The sequence below is a fragment of the Lissotriton helveticus genome, chromosome 8, assembly GCF_964261635.1.
Source record: "Lissotriton helveticus chromosome 8, aLisHel1.1, whole genome shotgun sequence".
Lineage (NCBI taxonomy): Eukaryota > Metazoa > Chordata > Amphibia > Caudata > Salamandridae > Lissotriton > Lissotriton helveticus.
Window position 1 is genome coordinate 76186994 of NC_136069.1, and position 27039 is coordinate 76214032.

Sequence of the window (27039 nt, forward strand, 5' to 3'; positions counted from 1 at the left end):
ATAAAAAAACAGTTTGAAAGTGTGGTAATAGACAGGAAGCGAAAGCGGGGGATAGGTGGAAACTAATGAGCAGAAAAGAGTGGTTGAAAGAGCGAGATACCTCAGACGTGTGACACAGGTGTGGGGAAGAGAATGTGGTGAGAGACTGTAAAATGTTGTACATGTCACTAAGCTGGGATTCTCTCCTTGCAGGACCACCTTCTTCGTTATTCTTCAATGGCCCTCTTGAGCAGAACGGATCCCCCTCCCAACGGGACGGCGCCCCTCCACTGCGGACAGGAGAACTTCACAGCGCACAGTCTGCCGCACCCCCATAGCTACTACGCCCTCCTCTACTGCTTCCTCATCTTCGCCATCGTGTTTGGGAACGTGCTGGTTTGCCTGGCGGTGCTGAGGGAGAGGTCCTTGCAGACCACCACCAACTACCTGGTGGTCAGCCTGGCGGTGGCGGACCTGCTGGTGGCCACGCTGGTGATGCCCTGGGTGGTGTATCTGGAGGTAAGTGCCTGTGAATGGTGGTATCAACGCTGACACTGTACTCCAGGTCTATGAGGCCTATCTACGTTGGCATTCACTTATGTTTCTATTTTATTTATTTACTTCTTGATAGAGCACGATCAAACCTTTCAGCTAGGATGTGAGAGTGCCTTACAGAGAGGCTTCACTCTACATGGTTTTTAAAAGTAGATCGCAACAGATTTACATTATTGCAGACAATTTTGAAACATTTTAGTCAAAGTTAATAGACTCTATATCATTCAACGTAAAACATCACTAATGTCGACAGCAGTACAAAGATTTTAGAGACCACATATAGTAACTCTTAAAATCAAGCATAAGAAATAACATATGGCGACGATGCAACAAGAAAGGGAGAGAGACATAGGCTAATGCTGTGTCACCGAACTGGTGTAAAGTTTGCTTACTTAAGAGGTGTTATTTGAGGTCTCCTGATGTATGATGGAAGAACACTTAATCTATGCATTATTCGAGAAGAAGCGTTTCGGTGAAGATGCCTTTTTGAATCTGTGTGTGTAGCTCTTCAGCCGGCACGCCATCTAGACTAGAGACTAAGGGGCATATTAACAAGGAACAGGGAAAATTAACGCTAAGGGTGCTTAGCGTTAACTTTTTTAACGCCTGCTATCGCTGGATAATATCTCCTGGTTATCCCGTTATAAACAACGCTAACCGCCTAGGCGATAAAAAATCCAGTGCTAGCTGCATTTTGGGAGGTTATCACTGGTAAGGCAGCAATACAACTACAAGGATAGGGATATCCTTGTTGTTAGCCCATGGTGGACTTAGCCATGTAATCCACCTCCCATTGGATTACATGGTTAAGTCTGAAAATTAGCAGACATAAAAAAGCAGCGTTAACTGTTGTTAGCGCTGCTTTTTTTGTCTCTAACAGGGTTAGCGTGAAGCTTGATAATAGGAGAAATGTCGCTTAGCGACATTTCTCCTATTATTTTGCTCTGGAACGCCCAGTTTGCATCTCATTAGAGATGCAAAGGGAAGCGTAATGAAAAAGTGTTAGCACCCTGTTGTTGATAGGGCGATATTTTTATCTCTGCTTCTTTGGCTTTTAAAGCCAAAAAAGCGGAGGTAAAGCCCTTGTTAATATGCCCCTTGTTTTGTCAAATATTGGCACTTTCTGGCACCAACTTTACTGTGATTCACACCCCATGAACTGTTGGATTAACGTATGGTCTAAGGATCATGGGCTTCAGGTTTCCCATTGCCTCTACGCATAGCTTCAGGTAATAGAAGTACTTTTAATTTTTACCATCAAAGGTATGAAATTTCCTCCGTGGGGGGGTTGTTTTTCTGGCATCTGAGGTTTTCTCAGCTATTTGTTAGTGCCTGATAAATGCCTTCATTCCTTCATTCATACTCTGATGAACCTTAATAGTTTTGGTAACACGCAAATTAGACAAGGGAGCGAGTCGAGCTCTCAATGGTCAGGACCTTTGACCATTTTAAATCTGTAGGAGAACCTTCCAGAAGGTTTTCAGAAAGCGTACAGAGGATCTTGTGTGCCGTTACAAGATGGCCGCCATCCAAGGAATGAGTTTGTATTGCTGGTGTCGCTGGGTTCCTAGGAACACATTGGCAGCAACCTACAAATTAATTAAAATTCAGAAAATAACAGAAAAGTGCTCCAGCTGGTTCCCTTGGATCTGAGCCCATCCATCTGCTATCAGCTCTCATTAACGGTTCACCACCATGCAACCTTCGAGAGAGCGCCATGTCCAATGTTGTTTATGTGTTCACTGCATGCATGTTTAGTCGCTATTTCATTTACTCAACTTTTTGCAATTTAAATCTACCCTAGAGACAGACGTTGTGTTAATGAAAACCTGATCATGTGTCCTGTGAGGGATTGTGAATATCGTTTTCATTCTTAAGCGTGCATGTATGTGTATGTCTCTGTGAATTGGTATTTAAAAAGAACGGACCTATTGAGAAGGCAAAAGAACGCTCAGTAGGTTTACTTCACTTTTTTTGTCTCTGGTTTGTCTTTATCTTCATTTTGTCTTCCCTCGTAGGTCCAGTCGGCCTTTTTACCAGCATATTTATAATAATTATTTTTGTTGTAATCATTAATTATTAATGACATTTGATTATTCTGTCACTTATTCCCGCTGTCCTATTTTCTTTTCAGTCATTCATAATGTTTTACATTTTTGGCTAGAACGATTGCGATGGATAAAGAAGCATATTGGTGGAATTGAATGTTGTACTGTGTAACGCATCCACACAAAAAAGAAGTCCCATTCCACATTGTGGGCCATGTTGTCTTCAAGCACTTGAACTGATCGAAAAGCAGCAGCCATTTTGCGGTTAGTTTACGCCGCTTGCCCTTACACAGCTGGTGCACTAGACACGGAGCACTTTATAGCCAGTATTGCACTACCAATTACATCTCTGCACTACTTTCTGCCATAATCTCTCAAGGGTTTATATTATTACCCTCCAACACACATATTCTCAACCACCCTACTTTTTCACTAGTGCTGCACAGCCACCACCATACCATCTGACGCCATTGCTCTACCACCCAACCCAGTGTCAATACTGGCTCCCACCCCTGCACCACCAATCACCACTGGACTGCCATATGTGATGCAGCTGTACCACTTTACAACACCACAATCCCATTCCAGGACCACAGGCACACATATCACCTCTTAACATTACATTGCCTGCCATTACATCCCTTACTACTGCACTACTGCTGCACAATACCAAGGACATAGCTCAGCACTGCCACTGACTAGCATCGCACTACCTAACCACTTAAAAAATTGGAACTGTGATCACCACCTTTTCATGTCCAGCACATCACTACCATGGTACCACTGCCTTACTATCTTCCAGCATCCCACTACCACCACACATCACCACACGAACACCACACCAGTGCAATACCGCCCTACACGACTACACAACTGCACCCCACAACCATACAAAACCTACCACCCCACCAATGCACTACCACCCACCACTACCAGGCTCTATGCCACACAGTCACTCTCACATCGCACTTCAGCACCACAGCATTACAGAGACGCCTAGCACTTACCGCTCCAAACACAGCTCATCTCTGGTTCCTACCGCAAAAGAACATTGTTGCACTATTACCACCCCTCCAATGAATAACCAACCTAAACCTCCTAACTTTCACTGACTAGCACCTTCTTAACAACCTGCACTTCCCTGTGTATCCTTTCACATGACGTTAACACCTGACAGCACCACACTGCCAACCCAGCCTCCACTCAACAACCCTGCACCACACCAATGCCTTCCATTACAGCAATACAACCCCACAAGACTACACTGCCAGCACCCAGGACCACCCATGACCTTACAGAAGGGCACTACCAGTTCAGCACTTCAACATCATCTCCTCTATGTCTACCACCTACTAGAGACTCCCTTCTAAAATAGCTTTTAACACCCTCTGGAGAGCCCTACCGCATAAAAAACCAGGGTGCCACTACACACCACCAGTCCTACTACTACTCTTAAATCATTTCCCCCTCAAGCCCTTCTCTGCACCACCACACACCTACCACCCAATCGCTGCACTACCTTCATATGGATCTGCACTACAAACATCCTCAGCCGCCCATCAGCCACCCCGTAAATCATATTACCACTGTACACTTCCATACAATGCTGGCTTGTCCCAGCCCATGACCCACTCCAGCACGTACAGACTGCGGTCTGGGAGTCCTTCACCTTGCTCTCCGCTAAGCCTGTTGGGATCTAGGGCCTCATGTACGAAATTTCTGTTTTCAGAAAGTTGTTGCAAAGTGTGCATAGAAATAATTTATCAAACTGACTTATGTACCATAAACACCCCCCTTCCAAACACCGAATCGTCCTGGGTTCCTTAACCAATTTTGCATTTCGGTAACCTATTACCAAATCACAAAATTTGGTTAAGTACATGACAAATAGCCATTTTGAGGTCGCAAACTCTATGGGCCTGATTCACAGAACTAACTTAAGACAAAATCCTAAACTTACTACTTTTGGTATTCACAGAAGTTAGGATTTTGTCTTAAGTTTGTCTTAAGACAGACTTGAGACAGACTTAAGTTAGGATTTTGTCTTAAGTCTGTCTTAAGTCTGTTTTAAGACAAACTTTAGGCAAAATCCTAACTTCTCTTAATACCAAAATTAGTAAGTTTAGGATTTTGTCTTAAGTTAGTTCTGTGAATCGGGCCCTAGGATTTTGAGAATCGCATGCTTTGTGATCACACAATGGCTTTGTAAATCAGACCCCTAGACATTTGAATCTAATTAATTCAAAAAGTCAGAGCTCAAGGGTCCTGCCCTAGGATCTATCTTGCTCTAAAACTGAAAGGTGATTCAAAGCATCTCTCATTTGGAAGGCAAAACAAGAACTGTCCTTTTAACAAAGCAGTATAACATTTTCAGCCCATGTGTTTTGATGTGGATTATACAAACTCGGTAATTCTATAGTGCCAAGAAACTGTTTTAAGGTGTGTCTGTCCATTAAATATCCATAAAGATAGACTATTCTGACCACACCACTCTACAACCCCAGCACTTGACCCACCAATGCAGTATCACCACTGCACTACCACTACACACACTTAACAGGCTGTGAACACCACAACCAGCCCCAAACCACCAACCCAGCCTCCAGCAATGCTGAGCACCTGGAGCATGGAGTTGCCACTTCTACCACTGCTCATTCCATACAAGAACCAGCAGCATTGACCGGTGCAGGTGAATGCGGTGGGGCAGGGCGGGGACGGGACGGGATGTCAACAGACAACAGAATAGGGTTTATTTACACCACCCCACAATGCTTACTTGCTTACTTGCACCAGCTGCTACTAACACGTACCCCACAATACAATTCTGTACGGCTCCAAACCACACTACCACCCCGTCAATTCATTGCGACCTAATAGCACCACACTGTCAGAGACCACCATTTAACTACTACCCCCACTTCCTCAATAGCACACTCAACACACTCTACCACCGCAGAACTATCCTACTGGCACTCCTACCAGTATACAAACTTCACCCACAGCACATCTGGGCAGTACTACTCGACCTACCTATCACCTAAACACAGCACAACCATCTTACAGCATCACACTACCTCTACCACTGGCCACCACTGAACTACAACCCCCAACCTCCACTCTATCACTCTCAAACCGTTACCACGTCGCAAAACTACACTGCCAACTTTGTCTACAACGTAATTCCTCCCAGCACCACACCAAAGCTCTCCAGAACTGCATTACACCACACAGGACCACAGTGTCATGACTTAGCACCATACTACCAGCCCCCAGGATTGCACTACCACCTCAGCACTGTAATACGATTCTAAACTACTGTGTTATCTCTACCACCACCACATTACCACCCTCCAGAACAACATTACCACTCGGATGCAGTTTCTCACCCCACTGGTCTGCTCTGTCTCCCAGCACAATAATGTAAGTGTTACACATTTGGCAGTTGACTGTCACGTTTAAGTGCACTTGAACCAGGAAAATGTCACACATAAGCAATCTGAAAACGTGGCAGCTCTGGTGAGGGTGGCGCGTCACACCCAGCCCACCAATCCTTGTCCAGGGCTCAGCATCTGACATGCGCTGCTGCAGAGAGCGCGGTCCTCCACCTCCTGAAGTGCCAAGGCAGCCTCCAGTCTTAAAGTGCTCCTGTAGGGGCTGAGAGCGCCAGCTCCTTCAAGCACAATATGACAGGTCCAAGGGCTTCCAGGCACCAGAGCAAAGACAACCGTAGGAGACAAACTCAGACACTCTCATCAGTAGGACACAGCCAAAGACCATTCCAAACTGGCCAGCTGTTTCTTCTGAAAAGATTCCCTTCTTGCTCGTTATCTTCCTCTGGACTAGATGAGCCGGGTAGAGTAGTCTGTAAGAAGCTCTTCCAAATATTCTGTAAAATGGAGGAGGAAGTGCAGGAATTAAGACCTCAGTACTCTCCCAGTATTGAGCAGCAGGTTCTCCTACACTTCTTGTAGGTCTAGTTGTGTTGTGTAATGTGAAAAGCCTTAGATACAGCAATATGTCTGCAGTGGTTGGTGGAGGATCCTGCCCCCCATCCTATTAAGGTGCCAGGCTGTGCCCTGCCTCACTTTTCTTATCGGTCCCCCAGTGCAGGGCACAACCATCCCAATCAATCGATCATGAAATTTGTAGAGTGCGCTACTCACCCGCTAGGGTCTCAAGGCGCTGGGGGGAGGGGGAGTCGCTACTGCTCGAACAGCCAGGTATTGAGTCATCTCCTGAAGGAGAGATGATCCTGGGTCAGCCGTAGGTGGGTGGGGAGGGAGTTCCATGTCTTGGCCGCCAGGTAGGAGAAGGATCTTCCTCCGGCGGTGGACTATGTTCTCGGTATTTATCACGTTGGCGGACGGCTAGGTCCACCGCTCGAGTTCTTGCATCCTACCCATTGCCTTGCTTAACCCCTTCACTGCGGCGGCTATTCCGCCGCAGTGCTAAGGGGGCGGGGTGGCCGCATGGCGGCCGCATGCTGGTGACGGAACCGTTCTGTCACCAGCCGCGGTTGAGCTGTGCTCATGACGGAGCGGTTCCGTCACGGCCCCGCCCGCTCAATGGAACGCCCAGCGCAGGCGCGGAATCCGCGGCGCGCAGGCGCGGAATCCGCGGCGCGCAGGCGCACCGAGCGGGTCGTGACGGAACCGCTCCGTCATCACCACAGCGCGACCGTAGCTGAAGACGGAGTGGTTCCGTCACCAGCAGAGGAGGGGTTAATAAACAGAGGTATTTCCCTGTGCCCAGCTGTCAAAGCCAATGTAGGCTGGTTCCTGACCCAGGCCACCCTGGCTATGGGAAGGCCAGCATCAAAGGCAGGCTCACACTATGAAGCAGTTTCATATGACCTGGCTCCCATCAGAGTTCCTGCCTGTCCACTGTGTTGTGGTTTGATGTCAGCTGTTCTCTCCCTTCCCCTCAAATTCCTCAGAAAAGTGTAGATGGATGTTGATGTAATTCACCCCCTCTACCTTCTTGGCACAATCCCTCCAGCTCAGCAGCTGTCCCAACAAGCCCTTGTCCTGTAGGGTGTCCCTCATGGGTGTCATTCAAACATTCACTCTAAATGAAGGGCTTGGGAGTCAGGCAGATCCACGTCTGAGGCTGCTAAAGACCAGCAGACCTCAGCAACTTCATACAAAAGTCAAATTTGTGGTATTTGAACTGGTTAAGATTTTGACAAGATAGCAAAATACTTCAAAAAGGATCTTTCTAGGTTTACACTGAGCCAAGTTAGGAAAATACACATTTTAGAAGGACAGCAGTCCTTACAAATAAAAAGAAATGCTTTCCCACGCTGTGCCGTATATAGCACTTTTTAATCTAGTTACTGACGAACATGCCAGATTCTTATGTGGCATGTCTCACTTCCAGATAACATGCACCTAAGCGTTATGAGCTTGAAGTTACAGATTACACGTCACTTAGATAATGCTAACGGTAGCAATAGGTTTTTAAAGTGTCAATAAAGGATTCATCGAGGTGTGGTTGCCGTGGCTTTGGTCCACCGCACGTTTGGGGTGCAGGGGCAGCTCTGATGACATGTTTTAGGGTCATTCGTGCTTAGTGTAAGTCCCCACTGTAAAGCACACATGGCATTTGACCTTTAAACTACTAGTGCGTTCTGTGACACTTTATTTTGAGTTACTCAAAGTCAGATCTGCCGATTGGTGTTAGACACGTATTTGTGATGGTTGAGGTCAGGGATGAAGTTTAATAGAGGCATCCAATGTGTGTGAAGGGACCTGATCAGGATCGGTAGAGGGAACAATGGTCCCACTTAAACATTCTGCCACACATATTTTAGTAGCCTCAATCCCCAACATAATTAATGCTGAAACAGCAGCTACCCAATGAGGGCGAGTATAAGTGTCTATAAATAAAGTGGATGGTCTGGTTGAGGTAAAAAGCCAGAAATACACAATAATTGTTACATGTGTGTAACACAACTTGGAAAAAGATGTTCAGTGCCCCAAATGATTATACTGTGAGGAAACAATGATGGTTATTATAAGTGTGTATATACAAAGCAGACAACTGTGCTTGGGGGCACCAGTAGTTACACAGCCTGGTTTCCTTAGTATTAGGGAGGTAGTTGCCTACTGAATATGTAGATTATTTTTTGACCTTATGTGTTAATTGCAAGGTCATCCTCAGGACAGCTAGCTCTAAGGATCACCTTGGTATTGGTGCCTGCAGGGAGGGCTGAACCATTAATGCCTCGAGAAACAAGCTGAGTGTTGTAGATTGGAGGGAAAAGGGCACTTGGTGACATTTTGGAGGAGGGAGCAGATAAGCTTGTGATGGCTGCTAATGATGTTAAGGGCTGCAGAACAACTATGGGTTGGCTCTATTCAGCAAGGCTGAGCCTGATTATCAAAAAACGAAAAAGGGGTGCCAATGCTGATATGAATAATTTAAATAAACATTGTTATCAACAGATCCTGAAAAAGATTCAAGGACGGAAGATGCTATTTAAATAAACATTGTTATCAACAGATCCTGAAAAAGATTCAAGGACGGAAGATGCTATTTAATAGCTTTTTATTTCAATATTTTAGAAAAATCGATTTCTATTTTTACACAATCAGAACAAAACAAAGGGACTTATTCACAACACAGAGGACAAGTGCAATAAGAAAGAGCTAATCTTTATCTTCAAACATTCATTCTTCCACCCATGTTTTTTCTGATGTATATATAACTTTTTTCTGATGTATATATAACTTTTAGTATTATATGTATCCTCACTTTTTCTGAATGGTGTTGAATGCCTGTGACATGGGTGGAAGAATGAATGTTTGAAGATAAAGATTTAGCTCTTTCTTATTGCACTTGTCCTCTGTGTTGTGAATAAGTCCCTTTGTTCTGATTGTGTAACCCCTTTTTCGTTTTTTTAATGATGTTAAGGGGGCATGACTAAGATAAAACAACACGTGCTCCTACTTAAGGTTTTTCTACTCTTAAAATACTTTTTGATAGTTATTTTAAAGATGTAGGGGCATATTATCAACAGTCAGCGAAAAATATTGCAAAGCTCGCTTAGCGCGATTTTAATTATCACCCGCAATCGCTCGATTATATTGCAGTGTTAGAGGCGTATTAGCAACTCTTTGCTAACAGGCGATGAGAAATCCAGCGATAGACTGCTGATCATTAGCATGTAAAATCCAGAGATGATTTCACAGCGCTAATGTAAAGCTTGGTAATAGGGGAGTGTGTACTTAACCTTACAATCCACCTCCCATAGGCATTAATGGTAAATCAGGTTTTATTCAAGCGATAGATTATTGCGATAATGGGGGATTAGCGCACCTTTTGTCATCGCTTTGCTGTTCAGGGGCAGCGTTGGTAATACCGCGATGTAGGTTTTGCAGCCATTTCACTGTTTGTCCTAAGAGGGAATGCCTACTTTGCATCTCAATAGCGATGTCTATCGCTAAGATGCGTAGCGTTAGTAATTCGGCTGCTAACATGCACTAACGCATGTTAGCACCGCCTTGGTAATAGAGTGATAGGAATATCGCCACTTTAGCAGCTAAAAGTGCAGCTAAAGCGGCGATATTGCCCTTGATAATATGTCCCGTAGTTAGAGCCCCCAGAGCACTAGAAAGATAATCATATGTTCTGGGTCTATTGGGACTGAGGTACAGTTAAAAAATAGGATGGCTTGTTTAAAGGTGTTGATTGCTCCTTAATGCAGTGTGTGCTTTATATGTCAGGATCAGAGACTTTTATACACCATATTGTATCACAGTTAAGGAAAGGAAATATAACAGTGTACAGAGACCTTTAAGGGCAAATTGCAGCTGCTGAATGAGAAATGTAGAACTTCACGTACTGCTAGTTCCAATTATTCTGCCAATTCCGAATGAAAATACCAGCAGCACACGATTGCATCTCTCCTGAATGCTATCAAAGGGTATCATGGCATTCTGAATGCTGTGCTCTTAATTGTCATTGACAATGTAATGCAGAAGTCTGCAATTCCTGATGGCTGGCAGCAGGCGAATATTATATGTTTCAAAAACAAAGATCCTGCAGTCTGCTTATCATAACATTTCATTTTGCTTTTTAAATACTGATGGGGTGAGATTTGCCAAATTGTTAGAAAATAGGGTCAATCTCATATTCCCACACTCACTGGACTATCCACCAAGGACATTTGAACAATTTACAGGAGTAATTTACTCTTACACATTTGACTAACTTTACGACTTTTGGCTAATCACAAAAACCAAGACTAAAGTTACTCAAAAGTGTAGACTTGCACATCTACACCTCTTGGAAAAGAGGGTGGGGCCAGATTTATGAATGTAACTTACTACTGTCAAAAAGAAACAGAATAAGTCCAACACTGCATATGGCATGGCCAACCACTAAAACTGCAGCACACTTGCATAGAAAATAATGGAGACGGGGACTTAAAATAATACCCTATAGGACATTATGGAAAATCAAATTAAATTATTAAAAATAGTTTCAAATATAAATAAATACAATTTAATGAAACTATATACACAAATATAAACTATTTAACAACGTTATTTGAATGTATACAACAAATATAACTAAACTATTTTTTAATTAATCACATACATTCTTTTAATAAATATTAATGAATATTGAAAAAATACTTTTTTACTTTATGTGCAAATTTATTTTCTAATTAAACTTCCCAAAAATAATTTTATTGAATGTAATATATGTACAATAATTACAGATTTAATTCAAAGTTATGGTAATAGTAGTGCTCTTTTGTTTATAATCTATACTAATATAATAAAGAGAGAGCCCAAACCTTTGAGGCAGGTAATCTCAGGAACCACAGCACCAATAACAACACCCAATACAGCGTTGGAAAGGGCAGCTGCAGCAGAAGGCCATAGGCTATGCAGACGCCCACCATATACATTTAAAAGGTAAAAGAACCATGCAAGCAAAGTAGTCCCTTGTGGGCGTGTCTGCGTTGTGCTGTGGGCGTGTGCTGGGGACGTGACAAACGCTGGGGGCGTGTGGTACGTTACGCCCTTCATGTCATGTCTTATATCGTGTGATGTGGGCGTGCGCTGGGGGCGTGTGCGGGGCGCGGGATTACGGAAAAAAAGCGAGAGTTGTGCCCAATATTTCATTGTTTTTTCTTCCCAGGTTCTGTACATTCCAGCTCCGGGTGTCCACCCTGCTCCCTTTAAATACCCCTGCACCCCATAATCATAACCCACCCTTACTCCTTAAAATACCCCAACACCCTTAAACACTAACCCATCTTAACCCTATAAATATACCCTGTACCCCCAAACCTACCCCTGAACCCTAAAATATCCCTGTACCCCAAAACCCAAACATACCCCTGAACCCTTAAAATACCCCTGTACCCCAACCCTAGCCCTGAACCATAAAAATAACCCTGTACCCCAAACCTACCCCTGAACCCTAAAATACCCCTGTACCCCAAAACCCAAGCCTAGCCCTGAACCCTAAAAATAACCCTGTACCCCAAAACCCAAACCTAGCCCTGAACCCTAAAAATACCCCTGTACCCCAAAACCCAAACCTAGCCCTGAACTCTTAAAATACCCCTGTACCCCAAAACCCAAACCTACCCCTGTACCCTAAAAATACCCCTATATTCCAAAATCCAAACCTAGACCTGAACCCTAAAACTACCCCTGTACCCCAAAACCCATACCTATCCCTAAATCCTAAAACTACCCCTGTACCCCATAACCCAAAACTATATCTGAAGCCTTAAAATACCCAAACACCCCAAAACATATACCTCAGTACCCCAAAACATATAGCCCTATACCCATACTTACCTTATCCAAACATTAAAAAAAAACATGCTTTTACCATTCATGCATTTACAGCGAATTTCATTGTAAATGTATGCGTGGTAAAAGTGTATAAAATGTAATGCGATGCGTTATAATGGCATTGCGGAGTCATGGTACTTTTGTAATGAAAGTATGCGGAGTGATGGTATGCGGAAAGAAAGTTCCGGAATAATGGGTTTTTACCCTCCCCCGGTAAGTACATTGGTGGCACGGCGGCCCACATCTCCAGCAACATACTCATATTTTTTCACCACCGATTTGAAAAATGCACAGGTCTCTCTCATTGATGGCCAGCACCGACATACACTTTTAGACACACCTCCCGCCACAAGTTCTAGAATTGCGAACTTTAGACTTGGGGTGCTACGTTCGAATCTCGGCATCAGCTCAACATCCTGTGATTCCAGGCAAATCACTTTGTCTCCCCGTGCCTACCACAAATGAATGTGTTCTTCTGTAATGTAAATTGTGCTCATGCCATGTTGTCGAGTTTGCGTAATATATAATATTGCAAGGAAAAATAAAGTAGGGAAACTCGAATTCACACACTACTGAACGCGCACTCTTAAGTGCATCAGCAGTGCACCCTGAATCGGAGCGTTTCACAGCCCTGTCACAGATAAGAAATGCTATCAAAACGAAATCCTACAAAACAATATACTACTGGCCGGCAGCAATTCATACCCGGACAACGTCGAGACGGGCTGCTAGTAAATATATAAAATAATTTGCAATAATATTTAACATAACTTGACTTTTCTAAACTTTAAATTAAAAAGTAAGAAATACATTTCTACATATATTAACATAATTAATAAAGAATAATATAATTATATTTTAACATTTCAAATAAATATTTTATAAAAAATGTATGTGACATTCATTTACTTATTCACAAAAGATTGTTAAAATATGTTATAATTAAATAATAAATATGTTATAGTTTTAGAGTTCTTTAAAGATTAAATTATAGTTATATATATTTTTACTATTTTACATAATGTAATTTAAATGAACATTATTTCCTATGGAGTTTTATTTTCTATGGGAGTGTGTGGTATTACCGGTGGTTGGCCATGTGTGGTACTGGACTTACTTACGACTGTTTGGGGTCTTGTTTTGACTGTATAAACTTTAAAAGTGCAGTTTGGGAATAGCAATGGGCTTACTCTTGTTTGGGTGGGTGCATGTTCCTCCCAAACCGTTCCCTAACCGTCCTAAACCCCTCCTTCTCCCTAAATCCCTCCCATTTAGTAGTAAGTATGCCCCTTTCTCCAGCAACTCCCCTGATCCCTCCCACATTTACCACTAAGTGGTAAACTTACATGGGTGAGGATGTCCCCATAGAAAAGATAGGAGAGGTGGAGATTTACGTATGTAGGTTTGTGAAGAGCAGTTTAAAGTACTATTGCAGTACTACTAAAATACTACAAAATGCAGTTTATGAACAGGTCCTTGAGACCCCTCAAATTGTTTTGTGCTAGAGAGGTCAGTAACACACACTAATTGAATAGTGAGCCTGCTAAATATTGTCCAAGTTTAAATCTTCCTTTTGCAGTTATTTCTTTGATGCATTTCTTAGCAATTTTTTAGATCACAACAACTCCCCATACTAATTTCTTTTGGTATTTAAATGATCCAGTGTCTCTTCACAAAACAATTTACAGAAGTATGCACAGAGAATGAAATCAGATGGAGCGATCAAAGGAACCATAACTGATTTAATGAGCCATTCGCAGTTTCACTGTACCGGCCGTGTGTACTTACACGTGCATGGCTTAATCTTTGAGACAAGCATATGCTACTGGCAGGATCAACCAGGTAGCCGCACCTGACGACGGGGTGGGGAACCGCGTGCCCATCTCCCCGACCGGACACCTTCGCGCAACCCTCTGTCTCTCGGGAGCCTGTCAGGGGAAGGGGCCCACCCGCCTGGGCGGGAGGCTGTGTCTTTTCACAAAACAATTTAAAGAAGTATGCACAGAGATTGAAATCTGCAACTGAATGCACTTTTTCGTTTTTACGTTGCTCACAAACATTCCCAGAAGTATACCTGGAAAGCTGCACCAGGTCCAGGTTTCCAGGTATTCTAGCAGAAATGTCAAGTCACTTTTCCCGTGGGCTCCTATTCCGGCTGTGTGGAGTTCCACATAACATAGAAACCGACACAGGAAAATGAAACCATGTTTTTTTTTGTTTTTTTCTCAGCAGGGAAAGTATTTTTGCGAATAAAAGCTCTTTCTCCGGCACCTGCAGCAAATGAACAAGTTACATACCTTTGGTAACACCATTTCTGGTGCCTAACAACTTCCTCACCTCATGAATTCCCCTTGGCACCAGACTGGACCTGTAAATTTCAAAGTAATTTCATTGCGCATCTGTAGATGGCAAAGTGAGCTCTGCGTGTCTGGTCAGTCCGTCCTGCCTTGGATGTGACGTTGTGGCTCTCTCTCTGCACCGTCAGAGGTGAAGCCATGAAATTCAGATAGAGCAGTGTGCAGAACTTTTTAGATTGTGCTACCTATTAAAAGGACTATGTGAGTCAACTTTACAGAACGAGGAGGAGAGTTGTTCGATGGTGAATATGCGGTTAGACAAAGTCTCTATGAGAAAGGCATTACCAAAGGTAAGTAACTTGTTCTTTTGATAGACTTCTAACGCAGTACATCTCCTCCGGTTATGAGTCTGTGGAATTATAATCGCGATTGCCAAATTCTTACATGGCATGTGGATAATCCGTGCCCACAGTTTGAGTAATTAATGAATGAATGTAAGAGATGTGATTGTATTAATTGGTTTTATTGAAACCTGGCTTATAGTTTGCGGCCGTTTTATTGATATTATTGCTTTTATAATGAATTTTATCCTAAATTATTGTATTTTTGTATGACCGGAAAAAGTAACTTTGGATAATTTTTATGGGAATCTTGTATTTTGTAAGGTATGAATTTTAATGATTTTATGGTTATTGTTTTAAAATATAAATGTCTTTTATGATTATGTAATCGAATAAAGACTATTTGAATTGAATTGAGTCTGTGGAATAAACTAAACCAGGAAGTCCTGCATGACTGATCAGGTGAAGTGCCCATACCTCCGGACCTAGCTATCCTGGCAGTAATACTTTGTGAACGTGTGGAGAAATGCAGTGGCGGCTGGTATTAAGGAGCGGAGGGGGCGTTGCCCACCAACATCGGGGAAAGGGAGAGAATGATAAACACCACTGAGCAGCTTTGAAAGAAGTGCTCACTGTTTGGTGCTCCCCTGTGAGACGATTTACAATATTTTTTTGTGTGCAAAGTCTTCCTGCACATGTGCTACCTAGGCGAGGCGCTGGGCCGTGCGAGGACTATTTCTCGCCCTCGAGGCACAAGCGAGGAGGCGGGAACATCAGCTTTGTGGGAGTGTCTGCATAAAGCTGCAGTGTATGGATTTAAAATGGGGCGCTTTGGGAATGGCCCAGGGCGCGGTCAGTAAATGTTCATTCACATTAATGGGAATGGGCAGGGCTGGTGTACAGTGCGGGGGGTAGTAACAATTGCAGGCCTCCTTACGAAGTTTCGTCTCCGTAAATTAAGCTTCCTAATTGGGTAAGGCAAGCTTGGGGGCATGGTCTATGCACGAGCTTGGCAGCTCCTATTTCCGGGACACTACACAAATCAGTTGTTGGAAAAAGAAAGGCACCTGCGGCCAAGAAATCAAACGAGAGCAAACCAAGTTTGTTTTTCTAGTTACAGAGACCTGAATTGGGGCTCGGGGGCTGCCATTAATTATGACAAATATGCTGTGTGCTTGATATATTCTAAATGTATTTATAAACTTTGGCCATGCCCGCATTGCACAGTGACACACACCACTGTCCCCGCCTCAGTACGTCATCTTTCTACCAGAGACTAGCAGCGGCAAGTTGCCCGTGCTTCTCTTCAAATCTACACAGTAAATCTCACTGTTACATCAGCATTCAGTGCTTGATCCCAAATCCGGTGTAAAAGCGAGATTTACTGTGTAGATTTGAAGAGAAGCTACTAACTAGTACCTACCTAGAAGATTACCGAGGCCGGGACAGTGGCGTGTGTCACTGCGCAACTGACTCCTGTCAGTGCTTTAAATGGGCCGGTATTCACCGGTACTGAGTACCGGCACTTCTTAAATTTATCGCTCTGAGTACCGGCACTTCTCTACTGCCCGAGGAGAGTACCGGTACTCACGAAAAGGTAGGTTTAGTGGCTGTGAGTGCCGGCGCAGTGGCGAGCAGGAGTGGGACGTGTCTCCGGGAGCAAACGCGCCGCTTTTGTCTCCGGATCTGAGCCCCTGCTGAGCTATTCAGCAGGGCTCATCTGAATAATGTCTGGTGCTCGCTATCACGCTGTGCTGGACAGAGCAGGGTCGAGATTAGTTTTACAGAGTGCGCGCGTGATTTTCAAAGCGCAGCACTTCAGGTAGGGAAAATTCCGTGCAGGGTAACACTTTATACATAGATAGACATATTATCAGGAGCGGATTCTCACACTTTCCGTACTGTCTCTGGATCAGAGGGTTAATGCCCAGATGATGCGATTGAAGTGGCCCCTGGAGCGCTAATCTAACTGCTTTCTGCACTGTTGCACCTACCTTCCTAACGCCACATGCCTCAGTTACCCGGTCTGTGAATAGAAGGCTTTCTTATATGCTCAAAACTAGCGCCGCCAGCCCATTGTTTCCCCACATTCCTAACACTCTCCTAGATCTCTTAAATGCGCCATCTTGCTCTGTCACACAGTGGTCGCCGCCCATGCTGTGGCAGGGTGTTTCATTTTCTGCCTGCCAGCCGGACCCCAGAGCACCCAGGAAGGTTGTATGTTCTTACAACGCATTCCGTTGCAACGCATGCCTTTACCACGCATGCGTTACAACGGAATGTTTTTTTTACGCATAACCTTTTCCTCGATTTCTTCCGTGGTGACGTCGGACGTCGTTAAGAGGAAGCGGAAGTTCCTTTACGTTTCCTCTTAAACGAGGCCGTTTTCTTGCACATCTCGACGTTTCTTCTGGTGAGTTTTTTTATTGGGGGGGAGTCCCCCCCAAGCCCCCTTTTTTTTTAACCCTTTACCACACATGCCTTTACTACGTACCTCGTACTAAAGGTATGCGTGGTAAAGGCTTTCGTAGTAACCACGCATGCGTTGTAATGCATGCGTGGTTAAGGTATTCGTGGAAACGGCCGCGTTGTAGTGGCCGTTTCCCCCCAGGAATTCTCCTGCTACATGGACTTGAAGGAGGAAGCCGGTGTTCGAGACTCGCTCACCTCCTCCTGCCCTCCACATGATGGGCTATTGCTGTGCCCAGCCCCGAGCCTAACTTCTACCCCACACTCACCGCCAGCCCAGTACTACCTTTTTTCTAAACTAGCAGCTTTGCTGATTTATTAGTAGTGCCAAGCGTTTAACATCCCTGCTTGACAGTGACACTACGAAGCAGCACTCTTTATTTTCTCAGCATAGTTAGACTTGACAAGTCAGTGATAAGTCAGATGATTATTGTTCCTGCTGGAGAGAGGTCGGAGTTTTCTCCACTGGCACTTTTCACTCTGACCATTAAGTAGCGTAGAGGGTTAATATGCCTCCTTCAAAAAAAGCATATTGTATTGTACTTGATTGTATGTGGATAGCTCAGTGGGTTGCTGCTTTTGTCACAGAGATCCCTTTGTTACATGTGCTTTGGCCACACCTGAAGCTGAGGTTGGGGTGGAGGGTGCTGATTTTTTAAAGAGTTTGAAGAGCATCAAAAGCACCTACTGCAGAGTTTGACTTCCTTGTTGCTTAAATGAGTGTGATTTCTGATATTTGTCTATTTCTATTGACTTCATACCATGATTATGCTCGCAAGAAAGTGCCACTCTAAATGTTGCACATCTAGGGCCAGATGTAGGTCGGTCGGTAACGGCCGAAAATCGGTATTTTCTGCCGTTACCGACCGGTATTTGAGATATGGTATGTAGGGCCACATATTTTACAGAATCGGTAAATTTACCGATCGGTAAATTTACCGATTCTGTAAAATACCGAATCGGTATTTTTACCGATTCGGTAAACTTGAAATGTAGGTGGGACTCTTCAGAGTCCCACAAGCCGTACAGAATCTGTATTTTACCATCAAATCTATTTGATGGTAAAATACCGATTCCGGTGTGCATGTACATGCGTGCATGCACACCTGTGCCATATGACAGGCAGACCTGCCCTTAGGGCAGGTATGCCTGCCACATGGCACCCGAGCCTCTTTTGGGGGTGCCAGAGGGTGTCAAAGTGTCAAAGTAACACCCCCTGCACCCTTGTGTCAGTCGGTATTTACCGATTCGGTAAATACCGAATCGGTAATGCCCATTCATTCCTATGGGCTTCAAAGCCCATAGGAATGAATGGGCATTACCGGTCGGTATTTACCGAATCGGTAAATACAGATTTTTACCGATTCGGTAAAAGGAACATCTGGATGCTCCTACATGTCCCCCCTTCTTATTTACCGATTCTTATTTACCGAATCGGTAAAATTCGGTAAATAAGAATCGGTAAATGAGTCCTACCTACATCGGGCCCTTAGTTGTTGCCTGACTCTCGTAAATCCACTGAATCCATGAAAATGTCACACATAAGCAATCTGAAACATTAGCAGCTATACTCAAATGGATGTTTTTTCTGATGTTTATATGATTCCTTCGTCTTCCGTGCTTAATTTTGCTAGCGAGAAAGAGAGTAAATGTAAATGTAAATGTATGAAACTTATATAGCGCAGGACTTACCCTGGGGCATCTCCGCGCTTGCTTAGGGAACCCGTCCTGGTATTCCCCTGTGAGAAACCCCGGCAGGGTATCCACAAGGTGAAAGCCAGGCATCCCGTCGCGAGGGGCCGATGTGGAGATTAAGCAAGCTATTGCCCAGAGTCGCAGAGTGTGACCCCGTGAGTCGAGTAGGCACCGGGGCGAGAATTGTCGAGACCGTGGAATTTATGAGCCCGAGACCCGCCGAGGCGGGGAATCGAACCCTGGTCCACGGTCGATCTCAGATTCCGGGTCTGCCGCCTCTAACCACTGAGCCACACTTCTCCACTCATAGTCGTTGAAATGGCACTCACAATTACAATGAAAATATGAAAATGTCACACATAGCAATCTGAAACCTTGGCAGCTCTGGGGTCCATTCAGGCCCTGTGCTGTCAACCACATTCACACTATCCTCTGCATTTGCACAGACATAGGAATCATGGCAGTCCCCGGGCACTGGCAATTAAAAAAGCCATGATGAAGAGTGTGACATGGCTTTTAACATACCGGTGTCTTTTGTGGTCTGCTTATGTTTGTGTGTTTGCCTGCATTTGTATGTTTGTTTTTTGTAAGAAAAATGGGTGGCACTTTGTGTGTACGTGTCTGCTCGGTGACAAAGGTTCATAAATAACGTAGTAGGGAGGGTTGGTGGGTGAGTGAGTGGGTGAGTGGATAGATGAGTAAGCAAGGGTGGATGTATGAATGGATGGATGGATGAGTGGATGGATGGGTGAAAGAGGGTGGATGATTGGATAAAAGGGTGGATAGAGGTGGATAAGTGAAAGATTGGATGGATGAATGAAAGGGAGGGGGGATGGATGAAAGGGTGGATGATGGATGAATGAAATGAGGGATTGAGTGAAAGGGTGGATGGAATGAAAGGGTGGATGGTATAATGGAGTGAAAGGGTTGATGGATAGATGAGAGAAAGGATTGATGGATGAGTGAAAGGGTGGATAAAGAGATGGATGAGTGAAAGGATGAATGGATAGGTTTAAAGATGAATGGATAGGTTTGTATGTGAAGAGTGGACAGACGGAATGGTGAAAAACTGAATAGATGACAGAATGTAAAGGGTAAATGGTGGACATCAGTAGGTAAAGGGTAGGATGGCAGGATGAATGGATAGATCGATGGAAGAGACAAGAAATATCTTCTGGGGAGGGTCATGGGGCCAGATGTAGGAGGCCATTTACCGACCGGTAACGGCCGATTTCGGCCGTTACCGACCGGTAAATGGGTATTTGTGATGTAGGGGCATCATTTTACAGATTCGGTAAATTTACCGAATCGGTAAAGTTACCGAATCTGTAAAATACCGAATCGGTAATTTTACCGATTCGGTAAATCCAAGATGTAGGTAGCACTGTTTACAGTGCTACAGGCCTTCAGAATTCGGTATTTTACCACACAATCCTATTGTGTGGTAAAATACCGAATTCAGGTGTGCATGCACATCTGTGCATGCACACCTATGCCATGTGGCAGACAGACATGCCCTTAGGGCATGTCTGTCTGCCACATGGCACACATGCCTGTATTTGGGGTGCTAGAGGGTGTCAAAGTGACACCCCCTGCACCCTTGCTGGAATCGGTATTTACCGTATTGGTAAATACCGATTCGGTATTGCCCATTGATTCCTATGGGCTTCAATGCCCATAGGAATCAATGGGCATTACCGAATCGGTATTTACAGAATCGGTAAATACCGAATCTTAACAATTCGGTATTTACCGATTCAGAAATACCTACATCCCCCCCCCCTCTATTTTACCACTTCTTAAATACCGAATCGGTAAAATTCGGTATTTAAGATGTGGTAAAATAGAAATACCTACATCTAGCCTATGATGATTTGCGTCATTTGCTTGGAGCCATAAGAGCTTTGGTTGGTAGTGGAGGTATTTTCAGTTTATTCCTACTCATGTGCTCAAAAATATATAGTATTGTGCCAAACAACAGCAATTAACAGTATGGCATTAAGAAGGTGTAACTATTGCAAAAAAAGGAAATGTTAACATATTATCGCATTTCTCTTTCATTCTGTGTAATGTTAACCTGCTTTGTTGATATACACACATTTATCATGTGTTTTGTTGTGCGGTGCAACTGTTATAGAAGTCGTTAAGTATCATCATGTCTTACCCTTAGCCCCGCCCCTAGCCCCGCCCACTCACTACACCGCTAGATTATGTTAATGAGTACCTGCACTTATTTTTTCCCTTTTAAAGCACTGACTCCTGTACATGGCCAGGCGTGGACAAAAATCACGCAGGGAAACCTCCCCTCCCCCAATACAAGTGGCAATGAAGAGGGCTCACGGTCTGCTCCCACCTTCTTAATCCAGCGCCTTCCACTCACAGTCTCCTCCCGAGGGCATGTTCAGAGAGTGAAGTTAATCCAAAGAAAAAGCATTTATTATTTTAGCCACTCGTAACGTAAACTTCCTTTAAAAATGTTTTCTTCACGTACAACATTTCTATTTAATTCGAACAGTACTGAATGTAAATGACCGTGACTAAGTAACATTAGGTTTCTCACACCACAGAGTTATCCGCTTTGACAATATAATATTTACGCAACTATGTTTGGCTGGCCATATGTATATTATCGTGAACAAATGTGCATTGTTAGAAGTGTACGTTTGTTTGAATGCAAATTGATCGGAGCCAATGTACATTAGTTTATATTGCACTGCACGGGTCTCGTCTTAGCATGGTAATGAAGTGTGCTTCTCGTCAGCTTCTTTGACTATTGAATAGTATCTGAACATGGGGTTGTGAGGGCTTCATGATTTATTTAGTATTACTTTTTTTCAATACGCACCGAATTGGACTGTTTGTTATGCCATACATGAACCATTCTGCAAAGCAGGGCCTCTTTTAAACTTCACAAGCAGCTGCATAATTTTCCCCACTTAAAAATCCTACAAGGTACACCTAACATTCTTTGGGTAAACAAAGATAAAATCTGATTTGAGTTCTTCCTCAAAGTGCAGATGCTCGAAACTGTTTTCATACTCTAAACACAATATACTGTCAATAGTAAGGTGCACTTATCTACTGATATATCTAACTAGCCCATATTATAAAACATATATATATATATACATAATTTTATAAATACTAATTGCAATGGACGTTGATATGCTGTTAAATCTTATAAACCACTGATGTTTGCCAGCTTTGGTTAGCTGCACAGTCACCAGTCACACCCCGTGCCCTGTTCATGTCCACAAAACATCTGAAATAATCTATGACAAGAGTGGATAGATTGCACATCACATCAATACTGACATCAAAGATGTCAATACTGCTTTAATTTCCAATGTGTAGATTGAGTGCTACCTTCACCAACCAGAAGCCCTTGCGAAAACTAAATAGAGAAGAAGTGTTGTTGCAGCTGCACTCACTAGTAATATATATCATAAGACATATATTATTGGTTAGGCTGCCAACAATACACTGTTCACATACAAATGCCATCATGGAGGAAACATACAGAAACAATGTAGTATTTTCAGTGTCAGAAAAAACATTTATAAATAGGCAGCCGTTTGCTGTTCCATGAATGATTTTGATGTGGTATATGATATGATATCATCCGTGAGGTCATGTCTGATGTACATGTGGGGTTGGTGTGTGGTATATGATATTATCAGTGAGGTCCTGTCCGATGTCACATGTGGGGTTGGTATGTGATATATGATATTATCAGTGAGGTCATGCCTGATGTCACATCTGCATTATCTCAAAGTCTGTTATGAAGTTCTGTGGTTATACTGAATAAGCATCTACCTATGTCATTATCATATGAAATCTCTTTATTGATGTCATAACTACACTTTCACAATGCTTTATCAACCTTCTTGCCATCTCAAATTTGCTTGAAAATGCACTGTTTGTGCTCTTTTTTTTCAGAAGGTTCTCGGGGGAGACCCCCCCCCCCCCCCCAACCCTCCTTATCATGCTCTGGCTCGCTCACTAGGCTTGCTCGCTACATGACTGCCATCCTGAACATTTATGCCTCACCACTTTCAAATATCACCAGCCGCCACTGGAGAAATGTTCATGTCACAGTCTAACAAATGTCCAAAACTGGCAGACTGTACACTAGCATTCGATGGAATGAGACTGCAAGCATTCTGGAGGCTACTTCTTGGCTAGTCCACAGCAGATCTTGATGCGTAGCACAATCCATCTCAAAATGGGCCTTTTCTGCACTGCTTTACCTTTCTTAGCTCCAGAGAAACCAATGAAAATTGGGTCATACTATCTGAATCTCTGGTTCGGACAACATTGATGCTAAGTGTCCATTTAGGATCAATGCGATGAAACTGTTCTTCCTCCTTGGAAGGATGGAGTGCAGCATAGAAAGTCGGCAAGGTGAGGGATAGCCACATGTGGAGGGGTGTGACTACCTTGGTAAGAGATGCTGCTTCCGTCAGTAGGGATAATTTGTCCATAGAAAAAGATTTATAATGTGACACCATGGATAATGCCTGGAGTTTGCTGACTTGCCTAGCCGATCTTGTGGCAATGATGAATGCTGTTTTGTTAATAAGAGGACAAAGAGAACAAATGTGCATGGTTTAAATGAAGTGCATATCAAGTAGGTGAAAGTACCAGATTAAGGTCTCGCTGTGGCATGAGGTAAGGAGGTGCCAGTAAAATATGAACCAGCTCCCCCACAAAATGCACCACAACACGTGACTTGAAGAGGTATGGCAGGTCAGGTAAACATAAGAAGGCTCAAAGGGCTGAGAGTTAACCTGTAACTGTTGCCACAGCAACACCTTACTGGGATACCAGCAAACATAGCAAATGAACATCTGATAACTGCGTATTCAGAGATTGTATTTTTCTGGAAGATCACCACGCAACAAACATAGATCGATTTGATAAAAGGCCGCCAATATGACACAACCCACTTCTGTAGGAAGCTCAAAAGCCATCAACTGTTGCCACTCAATTTTCATGCATGGAGGTGTAGATTGTGCAGGCTCAGAAGTAAGACTCTGCCCTGCTGCTGCTACAGGAGGTCCTCCCAAAGGAGCAGCCGGATCGGAGGACAAATGGTCAGGCCAGAAGTTCTGGGTACCACACTCTCCTCACCCAATCTGGGGCCACTAGGATGTCTTGGGTCCAGTCCCTCTTAATTTTCAAGAGAACTATGGAGAGGAGAGGGAGAAGCGGGAAGGCATACAAGAGTCCCGACCCCCAGAGCAGATGGAAATCGTCTCCAAGGAAGAACTGCTTTGGGAACTCCAAAGCACATGACTCTATCGATCAATCAAGGGGTTTATATAGCGCGCTACTCACCTGTGAGGGTCTCAAGGTGCTGGGGAGGTGGAGGGGGGTGGGGGGGGGTGAGAGGCAGCTCAGTCAAAGAACAAGGTCTTGAGGTCCTTCCTAAAAACGTGCAGGTTCGGGGAGCATCTCATGCTTACTGGGAGCTCATTCCAGGTCTTGGCTTCAATGTAGGAGAAGGCCCTTCTTCCTGCTCTGCTTCTGCGAATGCGGGGGGTCTCTGCCAGGGCGCAAATGGCGGATCGGAGATTTATTTTGGGTGCGTGGAAGCAGACTCTCTCGTTGAGGTCTTTGGGTCCGATGTTGTGGAGGGATTTGTAGGTGTGGGTGAGAAGCTTGAAGATTATTCTCTTCTCGACGGGGAGCCAGTGTAGGTCTCGGAGGTGTTGAGACATGTGTTTGTGCAGTGGGGTCCCGAGAACGAGTCTGGCCGCTACATTCTGGATGGTTTGGAGCTTGTGTAGAAGGGTCCTGTTGATACAAGCATAGAGGGTGTTTCCGTAGTCTAGTCTGCCGGTTATGAGTGCGTGGGTGACGGTTTTTCTGAGTTCAGGGAGCGGGCATCCCTAGGGCCATCGGCGGACGTGGGGGCACTGTAGATGGTGCAGTAATGTGGGCAGTGTCTGCAGGAGAATGGTCCATGGGTGGTGTTCGGTGAGGAGCTCTGGCTGTCTGGGTGTCTTCCGGGGTCGAGAGCGAGGAGGGTGGCGGTGTTATACCAGCGGGGCCCTGGGGAGCCAGGGTTCCTGGCGCTGGCCACGGCTGGGTCGCTGACTGGCTCAGACGGGCCTGCCTTTGGCGCACCCACTGCGCGCGACCGCGAATCGGTCAGCATTATGTAGGGGAGGGGAGTGACGCTCAGCTGGGAGGTGGGAAACAGGCGAGGGCAGGGGGGAATGGCCACGGGTCAGCAGTGGCAGGAGCGAGGTGATGAAAGCAGTAAGAGCAGTGAATGCCAATAGTGCAGAGCAGTACAATGGGCAATGAACAATGAACACAAAACAATTACACCAAAAAACGAAAACAGGAGGAGGAGCTTAGCGCGCACCCAAGATGGTCGCGTGAGCTTAGAGCTCCCGGACCTTCGCCACCTCCACCGACTATCCTGTACCCTATCCTGACTTAGAGGACGGGTTTTTATTGGTGCGGCCCTGCTGATCGTTTATCCGTTTTCAGACTTCGACTTGGATTCCGGGAGCCGAAGATATGGACTTTTGAACGTTTCCGGCCTGCTCCATGGTACTGCCCCGGGCTTGGTTTCTCTGCCAGCCGGACAGTAATTGAACAACAACGGATCATGCGAGTCTCCCTTGCCCGGTCTTCTACTTTCAGTTTCGTTTCTCGTGCTTCGACCTCTTTGATTTTGCCTTGATCGCCCTGGTTTATTGCTTTCTATCTAACCACGCATCACCGACTGGCGATCCGGCCTTTCACTACTCCTTGCCTGGTGGTTGATCCTCATCTTATTCTCCAAATTGTTGCGGGCGCATCGTGTGTAGCCATTCTTACTAGGTCTCAGAATACCCTCCGGGGCGCACGACCTAAAATGACCACCAAGCCTGAGGGAGAAAAACGCAAGACCAAACCGGCAACACGAGGGGGTCCTGTGCAGTCTAATGTTATGGACAGGTATACCCTCGCTAAGGGCTCTCCGGGCGGATCGACTACACCCCCGGCCAATCTTGGAGAAGAATCCCCGATGGGTGAAGATCTGTCGTTGAGGGACGTCATGGGCGCCATTGCCGGGATGAAGGCCACACTGGGTCAACAGTATGAAGCCCTGACCCACAAGTTGGACACGGTCGCAATCGATGTTACCCTGATCAGGGCTGATCTTGCGAAGACTAATGAGAAGGTCAAATCCCTTGATCTGAAGACATCTAGTCTTGTTACCGACGTCTCCGATTTACAGGCAGAGGTCGGTAACCTGCGATCCGCCCGTGACTACCTCTCTCGACGCCTGGACGATTTTGAGGGCCGTGCACGACGGAACAACGTCCGTCTGGTTGGTGTCCCGGAGACGTTGGAAGCATCATCGGTGGACCTGCTGGTGGAGGACTTAGTCCTGAATCATTTAGCGCCCAAGGGCCTCAGCAAGTTTTTTGCAGTAGAACGTGCACACAGGATCCCAGGTGGCCCGCCTAAGCTGGGAGCCACTCCGCGTCCCATCATTGCTCGGATCTTTAACTTTCGGGACAGGGATGCGATCCTGCAGGCTTCACGCCTATCTGGTCCTACGGCATATGAGAACACCGCAGTCAGTTTCTACCCGGACTTCACCCAGCAGGTTCAGAAACAGCGACTTGGATTACAGGGGGTGAAAAAGAGACTGAGGAACAGAGATATGAAATATGCTATGCTTTTCCCGGCCCGGCTACGTGTGGTTTACAATGACCGAACATTTTTCTTCGATCATCCTGGGGCGGCCAGTGACTGGCTGGACACGCTGCCCCCGGGACGAGATCACTTTGATCATTCTCGACACTCCGGTGGAGCAGAGGGCGGC

The 27039-nt window shown here is 44.8% G+C and overlaps 1 protein-coding gene across 1 annotated transcript in view; it reads left to right on the forward strand.

The window, feature by feature from the left end:
* The first annotated feature begins 216 nt into the window (after nucleotides 1–216).
* Nucleotides 217–27039, forward strand: part of DRD3 (dopamine receptor D3) — an 857963-nt gene continuing 831140 nt past the window's right edge. The window contains exon 1 of the mRNA XM_078655903.1: nucleotides 217–498. Within this exon, the coding sequence (XP_078512029.1) occupies nucleotides 217–498 (282 nt within the window). The remainder of the gene's footprint in view (nucleotides 499–27039) is intronic.